Source organism: Ictidomys tridecemlineatus, chromosome 11 (assembly GCF_052094955.1).
Source record: "Ictidomys tridecemlineatus isolate mIctTri1 chromosome 11, mIctTri1.hap1, whole genome shotgun sequence".
Classification (NCBI taxonomy): Eukaryota; Metazoa; Chordata; class Mammalia; order Rodentia; family Sciuridae; genus Ictidomys; species Ictidomys tridecemlineatus.
In genome coordinates, this window is record NC_135487.1 from 52,164,626 (window position 1) to 52,177,502 (window position 12,877).

The window sequence follows — 12,877 nt, forward strand, 5'->3', positions numbered from 1 at the left end:
TGCAGCAGCTGGCACAGAGCAGGTAGCTGAACATGAAGCTGTGTTAATGAAGCCAGTGTTCATTCTGGGGACCCATCCTCCCCAGTCCAGGGCTCCACGCCCAGATCCCCAAGCCCTCCTTCCCTACACCATTCCAGATTCCATAAAGTTATCTAGTAGAAATTTTGTCCTCTTTATTGCTTAATTAGAAATGCCACAAATATCATTGGTCATAGGTCACTGGTCAGTCTTACTTGGAAAGAAAAGAATTATTTAATTTCTCAGGTTATAACATAGTCCTGTTGTGAACAAGACTACATTCAAAAGTTCATTTTTCTCAGAACCAGGGTATACAGCTTCATAGATAACTGGAAGTTATTAGCCCATTGCAACTTTTACCATTTGAAAATGTTAAGATTCCTTCCAAAATCTGGCCACCGAATTTTGAAAACCAGTGCTGTCTGACTGGGTTCAGATTCTGTTTGTATTGAGTGCTCAAACATCTCCACCTGATTTTCTTTCAAACTCAAACCAATTCCTTATCTGCTGACTCAGTCCACTTTTGTATGGCTAAGACAACTTCCAAAGGATTGTCTTTTGAATGTCTGAAGTTGAAGTTTATAGTTTCACTAACATGTTCCAAATAAACTACAGGTGCTGGTATGCCCACCTAGTGTTTATAAACTACTCAGCAAACACAGGGCCTGCACAAAAGCTCTAATTAGTAGTGCCCACTTAATTTCAATGTCTCCAATTTTGCTGAAGCCCATTACTGATTGCAATGCTTTTAATCGCTTCTTGGAGGGGTTGTGTATATGAAGGTGGGCTTGCTCTGCTGCCCACTGGCTGAGGATCCCCGTGGCTGGCAGACTTGTCTGTCATGGTGGTGAGACTTCAGACAGAAGTGTACAATAACATCTTTGCACAGGATTCACTAACTTTTTCCCAAGCAGTCCCCATTTCTCTTCACAAATAAACTAGTGTTCCAGGGTCACAACCCTTGCTTGAGATCTTCTCTGCTCATCTCTATCAGGAGTGCAGGAAAGGCACAGATTTGGAACTGTCAACTGTGTGTGCTGTATGTATTGGTGACCCCCAAGAATATTTTGACCAGGGGAAAACATGGCGGAGCTAAACTTTTCATACGTAGATATACAACAGTTTTATTCCGTCTTTTCTTGTATGTCTTGGTGTCTGTTCTCTACTTGTAAACTAAGTCTAAATGAGGAATAGATTCACATGGTCCCTAGTACCTGGGACACATCTTCCTCCTTCTCCCTTCCCTGACCTAGCCAAGCCGGCCTGCTGAATAGAGCCTCATTATGGGCCCCAAAGTCCACTCTTTGAGAAAGGAACCCTGCCAAGATTGGTAGGCCGTACAATTTGGCCTAGAAATTGTTTCTCCTCTGGTATGTTTGCTGACGCCATGTGATTCTTTATGTGTCTTGAAGAACAAACAGATCCTTTAACAACTTTTTTCTACATGAAAACAATCAATTCCAGCAGCCCAGCCCACATGAACCACCCTACAATAACAAAGCAGAGTGTGCGCGTGAAGGAGGAAAAAAAGTTTCGGTAAGGAAACAGATTTTAGTTTAAAATTTCCAAGGGGTTGTAGAAACAGTGAGTAAAATCCAACTTTGAATTGTGGAAAATACAATAGTTTTTATTTATTCCACTTAAGAGGACTCTTTCTTCGGTATTTCCAAATGACTTCTTGAATACCTGGGTTCAATTTTTAAATCAACCTTATTAACTTTATGTATTGACATCTGAATATTCATTTAAAGAATGATCAGGTATAAAATATTTGTGTTTCCTTTGTCATAGACAAAGGACAGGGATTCAAATTTTAAAATTCAAATTTTAAAAGAATATTCAATCTATAAAGAAGGCTTTTGCTATAATAAAACATCACCATGCAAATTGAGTAGTACCATTTATTAGAATAAGCACTATCTCAATAATATAAGGTATATGGCAGGACCTTGCCCTGTGGGAACCAGTATTCTTGACCAAAGGATGTAGGGTCAGAGATACTGATTCTAGTCCAGGCTATGCAATAACTATAGCTATGTTGTCAAATGTGGTAACCACATGTGACTAGTTGTCTAGAATTCAGCCCCTAGTCATACTTACAGATTTTAAATACTTCACAGCCTCTCGTGTCTAGTGACTACTATATTTGACAGCACATAAATAGAACATTTCCAAGTTCACAGAGAAGTTCTACTGGTCAGTGCTGTCCTAAAGGATCATTTACAAACCTACCTTGATAGGGAAAGGATAATATTTAAGTAGTACATCATATATTTTCAACACTTCCCACCCAAAGATCACTACATAGCTATGAGCTGACCTCAGATAAGAGGGGCACCCACAATGGAATTTTGATTAATATAATTGAACATAACTTTTACTATATTCATTGATTTAACCCATTATATTACTAAGAATAGATAATAAGCTTCATCAAAGTAAAATGCCTATTAAAACAACTTTAGCATACTTGTGAACATCGATTATCTTGAAATAGCAGTCATAGGTTTGAGTTATAAAAGTTACTAATGTCAGGTGTAGAATTATAGAAAATACAGAAGAGGAAGAAGTGAAAGAACATATTAGTCCAACTCCAAGAGAGAAAAAAAAGTACTGTTTGTCGGTGAATAACTGATATTGCTTTGAAAATTAGGCCTAATTGTCAGTGGATGTTTTCCCACCTAAAATATTCTTCCCTGTTTATTCAAGGTTTTCCATTTGAAATCAATAGATTTCATCTTTACCATTATCATTACTATGAGCTGTACCTTGCTTAGTATTTGAAAAGAAGGATCCCCCCACCCCTTGGAGTCTAACCAAAAGAATTCAGGAAGGTTCTGGCGTAGCTTTAACATAGTAATTTTCACTTGCAAAACCACAGATATTTGTGAGAGTAAACTGGCATGAATGAGACCAAATTACCAATTCTTCTAATAAAGACAAGTGTGTGAGTGTGTGTGTGTGTATGTGTGTGTGTGTGCCCCAAAAGAAATGTATTGTTATGATTTGTAGTTTGTGTTTAGTATTTGTTATTAAAATGTGTATGTTTTAAAAGAAAAAAATGTATAGGTTCTGCTTTTCCTTTAGCTCAATTTTCCATTGATTTCCAAAAAAAAAAAATTCAGGAAATTCTTTATACATAGTGTTAGATATGTTATCAAGAAGAAACACACACACATAAATACACACAGACAATAGATATGAAATTTTTTGCACTGAACATATAGACTATCTTGGATTTGAAAGGCTTTAATTATAGAGATGATATTCTAATGGAAAGGAATTGCACAACTGAAGATTTTGAAGTCAATAATTTACCCAATCTCTTTGGTGTTGAGATAGAAATCCTTTGTACTAAGGAAAGGTTTAAAACCTAAAAGGTGTATTGATATCAGTATCATGCTGATCACAAAATTCATGAGTTTACTCCTCTGGAATCAACTTAGTTCACTGGATATCCAATCATTATAAATTAAATTCTATATTGAACTTGGGTTTTGTATATGCTTTCTAAGAAGGAGCTGGAACACTTTGCATTTAAGTTATATATAAAAAAATGATGAAGAAGGAATTTTAAAAGAATCACACATGCCAAAAAGAAAATAGGAACCAGACTTATTTCCAGGGGAGAGAAAAAAAATGTTATTATTGTGACCCAATGGACTATGTTCTCAACTGTATCTTCATAAAGTATATATGTGCAGAGTGAATGTGGCAGATTTTTTAAAAGATCTTTGTACAAGGTAGAAAGAATATTTCTGAAACAGCAATTCAATAGAGACAATTATATGGGAAGATTGAAATGATGTCCAAGCACAGATTGTCAGGAGCAGGAAAAAGAAACAAATAGACACATGTCCTATGTTCCTGGGTGCTGGTCCATGGAAACAGGACAGAGTTCTTGTATTTGTAAATTCTAGCATATGTAGAAAGAGTGAGGTCACCAACACATCTATTCCTTGCACCCTGTTTACACTTATTAAATTACTGCCAATTCTAAGAATGCCCTGTCAACATTCAGTAAGTGCTAGTCAATGACAACTTTTATTCTGGGTTGTCTAGTGATCCTCTGTGTATACCTGAAAAGCTTACTTCCCATCTATTTGTCAAATTGGGTTTCAATGCTTGCATTGTAGTTCAAGTGACCTTTGTGATTGCAAAATTAGAGGTCCTGTCTTCAATCCTCATGCATTGCCATTTGATGTGTCATTCTGAGATCTGCTATTGCGCAGTAATATACCATTGCTCTGTGTGCTAAATACAAGAATGTTCTTGGATAGAGCCTCCATTACTGACCCGATTTGTGTTTTTGTCTTTTGCTCACAAAAAAAAAAAAAAAAATAGAGAATTTTAGCAATTTCCTTTTGGGTGATGCCAGATCCTTGCTTGAGAGCTTGTGGTCATATGTCATGATTGTACTAGGGACCAAAATAAAACTTTAAGATACTCAAGAGACAGCATAATGCTGATATACAGTCAGCTTGCAAGGAAATGTGCTCATGGAGGCACAGACCACATAGATAAGGAAAGTTCACCATTAATCCTCAAATTTGATGAGAAAAACCATTTGAAAAGAATCTCGACATTAGTTTTAATAACTAGGAGCTGAATTAACTAATCCAGAGCTGACTTCCTTTATACTTTATCAAAGAATTGTTAGAAAAAAAATTAAGTCAGTGTTAGAAATGCTAAAAGATTAATTAATAACTTGAATGAAAAGTCTTTTAATATATTGGAACTAATTGTGTATGAGAGCAGCATGGAAATAAAAATGTTTCCATTCAAAATATATGTGTATATGGTTATATCCCCTGAAGGTATAGAGGATTAAATTATAATGTAGGTGCTGCTAATCCTTCTGTAATTGAATAAAATTTGAATAGCTAGTTGCTAATACCTCTGTGCCTAGGTATCTTGTGAAATATTTAGGCTCTTTTACCTAGTGCCATGGCATCTAAATTAACCATTCAATTACATCAATGTGTTTCCATAATAGGCTGCTCTAATTTATCTTTCCAGGGCTGGATTTTGATAGCTCTTGCTAAATACAGAAAAGAGTTAAGTGGTTTTCGTTCCATTCTGTTTTCTTTTTCTTTTTTTCATTTAAATGTTTCCCTGCTGAATTTTATTTTCAAATTTATTACAGAAGAAAAGCAATGGGGCACCAAATGGATTTTATGCAGAAATCGATTGGGAAAGATATGTGAGTATCAGAATATTGTTTTTATTTATTAAGCATTCGGCAACTTTACAATGAGTTGAGACACTCATATTTATAAGAGGTCTTAGAAATAAGTAAAAGACTTTCCATCTCATTAGGAAGTGCCTGGTGCATTTAGGATGGTGGGGAGATGAAGAGCACTGAAGTCTGCCAAACCCTCCACATACCAGCTCCATGTGGCCATAGAATAGTTTTGTGCTGGCCAGGAAAGAAAAAAAATGAAGTCAGTATAATAGTTACTTTCTAGTTTTGTATCAAAGATTCAAGAGTTAATTATTTGCCAAACATTTTAGTAACCTATAGGACTCACAGTAAGTACTTTTTTAAAAATGCTTTTTCTAATATTAACTCTTGGTGTTTCCATCCTGGCTCTATTTCCCAGCAGCTTTGAGGGTCAAGTCTAGGCAGTTAACCCCTGAATTTTGGTTTCATGACAACTACTATAGCTTCTTGGTACCAGTTTTTCTCAGGGTGAATAATAATCACTTTTTGTTTCTCACGGGGTGAAGGTAAATTCCAGCTGAGACTTAAAGTTTCCCCATTTTCCCCCCAAAACCAACTAAGGTCATAACCATATACTTCCACAACAACAGCCTGTTGGATCCAGCCAGGATCCCTCCTATATTTCTAATCAGATAGAACTTTAAAATCATTTTCACATTGAAGATCATTTCTGTTGTGTATTAGGTGCCCAAATTCATGATCTCCACAAAATGCCTTTGCTCTTATCCCGTGACTGTCAGCCCAATCTTCCCTTTTCATGAAAGTTACCCTTCATGTTTAATATTTGTTAGTAAGACTTCATATTTGTTAGTAAGACTTTTGTTTTTATACTAAATGAGTCTATAGTTATTGAATGCTCAGTTTCAGTTATAATAGTAAATGCTATTAATCTTTACAACCTTAAAAGGCAAACACTACATTATCTGCACTTTAGAGAAACTGAGGCTTTGAGAGATAAAATTCTTTATGCTTTCCCCCTCTGCAGTTCAAGCATGTCCCCTTGCCAACATACTATCTGTCTTCTCTTAGGCCTCTTTCCCAGGATTAAGATCCTTTTGATATTTTCTTTATTTAACTTTAAAAAATGACAGTGGAATGCATTACAATTTTTATTATACATATATACCACAATTTTTCGAATCTTTATATATAAAATATGTTGACATCCAATTCGTGTCTTTATACATGTACTTTGGATAATGATGTCTATCACATTCCATCATCCTTGCTAATCCCCTGCCCCCTCTCTTTCCCTCCCACCCCTCTTTCCTATCTAGAATTCATCTGTACCTCCCATGCTCCCCCTTCCTACCCCACTATGAGTCAGCCTCCTTATATCAGAGAAAACATTCAGCATTTGTTTTGGGGGGATTGGCTAACTCCACTTAGCATTATCTTCTCCAATGCCATCCATTTATGTGCAAATGCCATGATTTTATTCTCTTTTATTGCTGAGTAAAATTCCATTGTGTATATATGCCACATTTTTTTTAATCTACTCATCCACTGAAGGTCATGTGGATGAGTAGATTAAAAAAGTAGGTTGGCTCCACAGTTTAGCTACTGTGAATTTTGCTGCTAAAAACATTGACATGGCTGTATCCCTGTAATATGCTGTTTTAAAGTCCTTTGAGTATAGTCCGAGGAGAGGGGTCAAACAGAAGAAAAAGTAGGCCCTAATCTTCATCATGTGGGATTAGGTCCCAACTTCCTTAATAAGACTCCTATAGCACAAGAATTAAAACCAAGAATCAATAAATGGGATGGAATCAAACTAAAAAGTTTCTTCTCAGCAAAAGAAACAATTTTGAGGTGAACAGAGAGCCTACATCTTGGGAGCAAATTTTTACCCCTCACACATCAGATAGAACATTAATCTCTAGAGTATATAAAGAACTCAAAAAGCTAAGCACCAAAAGAAGACAAATAACCCAATCAACAAATGGGCCGAAGACCTGAACAGACACTTCTCAGAAGAGGATATACAGTCAATCAACAAAAATATGAAAAAATTCAGCATCTCTAGCAATTAGAAAAATGCAAATCAAAACTACTGTAAGATATCATCTTACTCCAGTCAGAATGGCAGCTATTATGAAGACAAACAACAATAAGTGTTGGCAAGGATGTGGGGGAAAAGGTACACTCATACATTGCTGGTAGGACTGCAAATTGGTGCAGCCAATATGGAAAGCAGTATGGAGATTCCTTGGAAAATCCTTTCAATATTTCTAACAGTTCAGTTCCTCAAAATGTCTAACACCCTCTAAGTTATCCTAATTTCAAATTATTGACAAATATTTAGTTATAAGGGAAGCTACTAGAGTGATTTCTTCTGTCAAAATTAAATCTTCTTACCTAGAAGAATTTTGTTGTGTTTTATAGAATTCTTTAATATATCTCAAAACAAACAGGAAGAGTGATCATTACAATATCAGATTACTCATCAAATACTTACATATGACCTTCCATCTAGCAAACAAACCCTAGACCCCAGTGCTGTTCCCGGTTGACACAAAGTACTTAAATGAAGCATAGCTTCCTTTAAGTGTGTTTAGGCCTGAAAATGAATCAGATCACACGGGAACTGCTGTTGTAATTATGCATTACATAGCAATTACTCCAAGAAATGGGAACAATTATTCCAAGAAATAGGAAGAATTTTATTAGTGTATTAATTTTATTTAATACATTATATCATCCTAATTTTGTTAAGACAGATCTCAGAAAGGAATAAGCTTTAAGCAAAGGCCTAAAGTACAAGTCAAGGATAAGTGGCTATATATTCCAGTGAAGAGAGTTCCAACCAGAGGATAATACATTCATGAGGACCCTGAAATGAGAAAGCTTTGCAACTTTCAAGTCCCAATGTTGACAGTGGAGAAAACTGCAGCTGGAGAGGGGCGGGGGTGGGGGGTGGGCCGGGGAGTATCTAAGGCTAAAGAGAGCAACAAGAGGCAAATCATGCTGGGTCTTGTTGGCTACACAGAGATGCTGGGTTTTTATGCAAAGTGCAGTGAGGAGCCAGAGACAAGTTTTCAGCAGGGAAATGGCCTCCCTACAGTTGCATTTAAAAAAAAAAAAAAAGTAATTCTGAGTTCTGAAGGAGAAGGACAACAGGGAAACCACAGTATGTGTTCAACAATGGGCAGCTTTCAGACACAGAAAGGAAAATACTATATATGATCACTTATAGGCAGCAAATCTTTTCCTAAGTCAGATAAATAGAAGAATAGAGACTAAATAGAGAAGGGTAGTTCCCAGGGGCAGGGACGGGGAAGAAATGAGAGAAGTAGGTCAAGAGGTACAAATCTGCAGTGAGGTAGGATGAGTAAGTCTAGATCTCTAATGTACAGCATGTGGATTGTAGTTAATCAAATTGTATAAACTGAAAATTGCTAAAATAGTAGATTTTAGATGCTCTTACCTCCACCCCCACCCCCACACACAAAGGGTAACTTTGGAAAGTGATGGAAAAGTAAATTTGACTGTAGTAATCATTTCACTCTGGGTATGAGAACATCATGTTGTATGCCTTAAGCACATACAGTAAAAATAATTTGACTTTAAAAAATGGTGGCTTTTTCCATGGAATTCAGGTCCTGTTCTCATTCCATGGTCGTGATGTTTTTTATTGTTTCAATAAATGCAAAACTCATCTCCAAATCTCCTCTGTCACTGCCAGGCCTGTAAGCTAAACCTCAGCAGGGCACTCCTCATCTTCTTCCCCTCTGGGGCATAGGGCATAGTCTCAAAATGCCATGTCTGACATGGGCTGTGTGTGCTCTTGAGAAATGACATTCTGATTTCACTTAGTTTCCTCCTGATTATTGGGATATTTTTTTCCACATATCATTTTTATGTCATTCAATGAGATAAAATGTGAGTCACCATATTTACCATATAATAGGAACTCAAATATGAAATGTTAATCCCAGTATTGCAAACTGCCTTTTATCTTTCCTTTTTCTAAAAGTAGTGGTCGTCTGCTATTAGAACTAGTTCAACTGGGAATACCAGCAATCTCCCAGGAATAGAGGGTAGAAATCTTAGATTCTTCTGAAATTTCCCTCTCCTTTTTCTCCTGTGATTGATCTAGTACCAAGAATTAGCAATCGATCCTTTCCGATGTCCTTAATGCATCCTATCTCACCACCAAAACTTGAACCATATTCTCAGCACATCTTGCCTGCATTGACGCATGTATTTTAAATTAGCTTTCTCCAGTTTCTTCAGCTCTCAATCTATCTGGAAGTATTCTTTCAGAACACCTTAAGATTCTGCATTTGGCATGTCCCACCCTGAGAGGCTGCAGCAGCTCTAGAGAGTCCAGCCTCCAGCCTGGCACATTGACCACCCGTGGTCTTATTGTCCAGTCTCCTGCTGCATAGCTGTTCTCCAGTTGTCGTCTCTGCTATTGCCTCTTTCTTCCCCATTTTCCTGCCATAGTGTCTCAATATAATCTGTTCCTGAATGTTCACAGGGGCTCCCTCTCTGTTCCCTCCTGTTTCAGAAGGCACATGTGGACCTCATGCCTGATGCTTTCAAACTTCACTAATTTCCTCTTCCTTCTAACACTGGTATTTTGTATTGTCATTAATTGTTGCCTACCCAAATCATTTCAATTCCCTGAGGACAAACAATTTGCATTTTGATTTCCCCATGTTGCTTAGCAGTCCTCAGCTTACAGGAAATGCTTGATAGGTTCCTCTCAAGTCTTCTTCCACTGACAATGTCCTTTTTTTTATTTATCCAGTAGGAGGATTCTCCAAGTATCCTTGAGTAAATATGTAAACATATACTGCTCAGCATTTGCTTCCAGAAGTTAAAACCTTTGGCCCCCTAAAATAAGAGACTTGTCTATATCCTTACATAAAAGATAGATAGTGAATAAATGGATAAAGAAAATGTGGTGTATATATACACAATGGAGTTTTATTCAGCCATAAAGAAAAATGAAATTATGTCGTTTACAGGAAAATAGAGGGACCTAGATAATATTTTGTTAAGTGAAAAAAAGTCAAACTCAGAAGGTTAAAGTTTTCTCTCAAATGCAGAAGCTAGAGAGAAAAAAAAGGAAAAGAAAGGTAGGAGAGCAGGGATCTCATGAAAATCAAAGGGAGGAAAATGACCATGGGGTGGGAGGCGGTGAGAGAGAAAGGGGAAGTGCTAGGGAGTGATATTTCCTGCCATCTCAGAATACTTTTGTAGTGACAAATTATATTGCTATACTGTGTGCATGTATGAATATGTAACAACAAATCACATCATTATATACAATTATAATGCACCAATAAAATGTGGAAAAAATATGAAAAATACTCTAGGAAGAAAAATGTGCTTCTATCATTTCAAAGTAATAATTGCTTAACATATACTTGTATTTTACAGAATTCACCTGAGCTGGATGAAGAAGGCTACAGCATCAGACCTGAAGAACCCGGCTATATCCTTTCTTTATTATTTTTTTTTAATTTTAATTTAGAATCTCAGAAAACAGTAAGCTAAGGTCAGGTTTTACAAAGGTGATGAAATAACCTAAGCTACTATTCCTAATAGGAGAAATGAATAAATAGCACAGAGAACAGCCTGATTGCTAACAAGCAGACATTTTGCCTTGATCTATTAATAGAAAAGAGAGAGAAGCAAAAGAAATGTGCTAAAAAATAAAAAACAAAAAACAGTGTGCATTGTGGGTACTGAGTTGTCTGCTAAAATCTGACATGGCAATGTCATTTACACTGACTGGAAAATAGCCCTTACTGTCCTCTCCCCTCCAGTTCATCTCTGGGCAAAGCATGTCACACTCTGAAGCACCACCCAAGACTCTTCACAGATGATCCAGAAAGAAAGAAGTCTTTCTCTGAGAACGAGTGAGCTCATGCATGCTTGTGTGTGTGTAGAGTGTAACACAACACATGAGCGATGACAGCAAAAATTAGGGTATGGATCAGTATTCTTTGAAATTCATGATCTCTGATCATATTCTAAGGAAGGGTAAAGAAAACCTAACTTTTTATCTCTTTTATTTTTGTTTGTTTTGCTTTGATTTCCTGCCATCTCACAATACTTTTGTAGTGACTATGTGCAATCACTCTTGTCATATTATACTCATCAATGTCTCCCATTAGAAGAAAGAGCTAGGTATCTTTAACTGTGTTCTACCTACCAAAGGAAAGCACTTTTATTCTTCGAGTGAATCGGAAGAGGAAGAAGAATCACACAAGAAATTCAATATCAAGATCAAACCATTGCAATCTAAAGACATTCTTAAGAATGCGGCAACTGTAGATGAGCTGAAGGCATCGATAGGCAACATTGCACTTTCCCCGTCACCAGTGGTGAGTGGCTTTTTATTTCAAGCTTTGGTGAGGTTGGACAGACAGCTGTGTTCTGCCTGTCTGCATTTAGCCCATCATAAACCCCCTACATTGGGGGCTTCATGCAGTCACCATTGTATGAGGTCTATAAGCCTCAAACAGATCATTCTAGCTTAAGAAAGTTTTTGCTCATTCAATACTGCAGCTCTTGCATTTTTGAAAATAATACAAATATATGGAATCACATTTTCTTTAATTTTCCTGCAAACATGTTTTTAAAAAAAATCATGAAAAAATATCCAGATTTATTTCTGAAACAAACTTTAACAATTAAGAACATGACATTCACAGATTTACTAATAGTGACTTTTAAAAATACATTTTACTTTTTTCTCATAAAAAATACACAAAAGGAAAACTAATAAAATTGGCTTTGAAAAACATTTTCCTAGCTGTGTTCCAAAAGAAAACATTCATAAATATCATAATGTAATTAGATGTAACTTGAAACTCATATTCTTCATTATATTTTATGATCAATGTTCTCATCTTTAAGATACTTCAAGTACAAATATTGACCTGTTTATATTTTTCAAATGAGTGTTTTCCTATAGTCTGTGCTTCCTTTCCCCAAATCCCATCTATTAAATTTCTTTAGTTTCTTGATTCTTTCAACATTTAGTACTTTTTCTATGGTGTTTGATAAATGCCACCATTGTTATCTAAAAATAGCTGTGAGGAGCAAATGAGGGCTTTCAGACTGGCAGCTAATGTGTTCCTGACTCCCTGCAGTGTCCACCAGAGTAACTGAATAATGCTAAACAGTTTGGGAGGTGCTTCTGGAGATGTCTCAGACTTTCTAAAGGAGCCTAGTCATGCATCCTTTGAGGATGAACTTTGACCAGCTGGGGGTGAAGACCATCTGTAAGGATGCCTTCTTTACAGCATATGTTTATAACAACCCTTGTCACTTCTGCGGGTGACAATCAAAATGATTGCTGGTAGCAACCAACCATAGCAAATGATACTTCAGGTAATTTTTAATCATGTACTCATGTGCTACCTTAAAATACAGCCCCAAAAAAGAGAAGCATAAAATATATGAGTTTTCTTTCTCTTCTGCAATGGAAGATAAGGATTTTAAAATGAAAGAAATATATTTCTAGTAACAGGGGCGTATTAACACGCACACTTCCACTTTTCACCTGACATATTTCAAATTGATTTTCAGTTACCAAATCATCTTTTTAATTGTAAAGGTCCACAAAAATGCTAGAAACTCATTGATATTCACTTCCTTCTAAGGTATAATAAA

General features: G+C 36.3%; 1 protein-coding gene across 23 annotated transcripts in view; it reads left to right on the forward strand.

The window, feature by feature from the left end:
* The window catches only part of Sgip1 (SH3GL interacting endocytic adaptor 1), a 205,775-nt gene that overhangs the window by 97,747 nt on the left and 95,151 nt on the right, over window positions 1-12,877 (forward strand). For 16 of the 23 annotated variants that reach the window (XM_078026456.1, XM_078026457.1, XM_078026455.1 and 13 more), the window contains 3 exons: window positions 5,165-5,221; window positions 10,634-10,688; window positions 11,408-11,583. In XM_078026456.1, the coding sequence (XP_077882582.1) occupies window positions 5,165-5,221; window positions 10,634-10,688; window positions 11,408-11,583 (288 nt within the window). Of the gene's footprint in view, window positions 1-1,430; window positions 1,555-5,164; window positions 5,222-10,633; window positions 10,689-11,407; window positions 11,584-12,877 lie in introns of all 23 variants that reach the window. The other 7 variants (XM_078026471.1, XM_078026459.1, XM_021731094.3 and 4 more) reach the window with 3 other exon arrangements.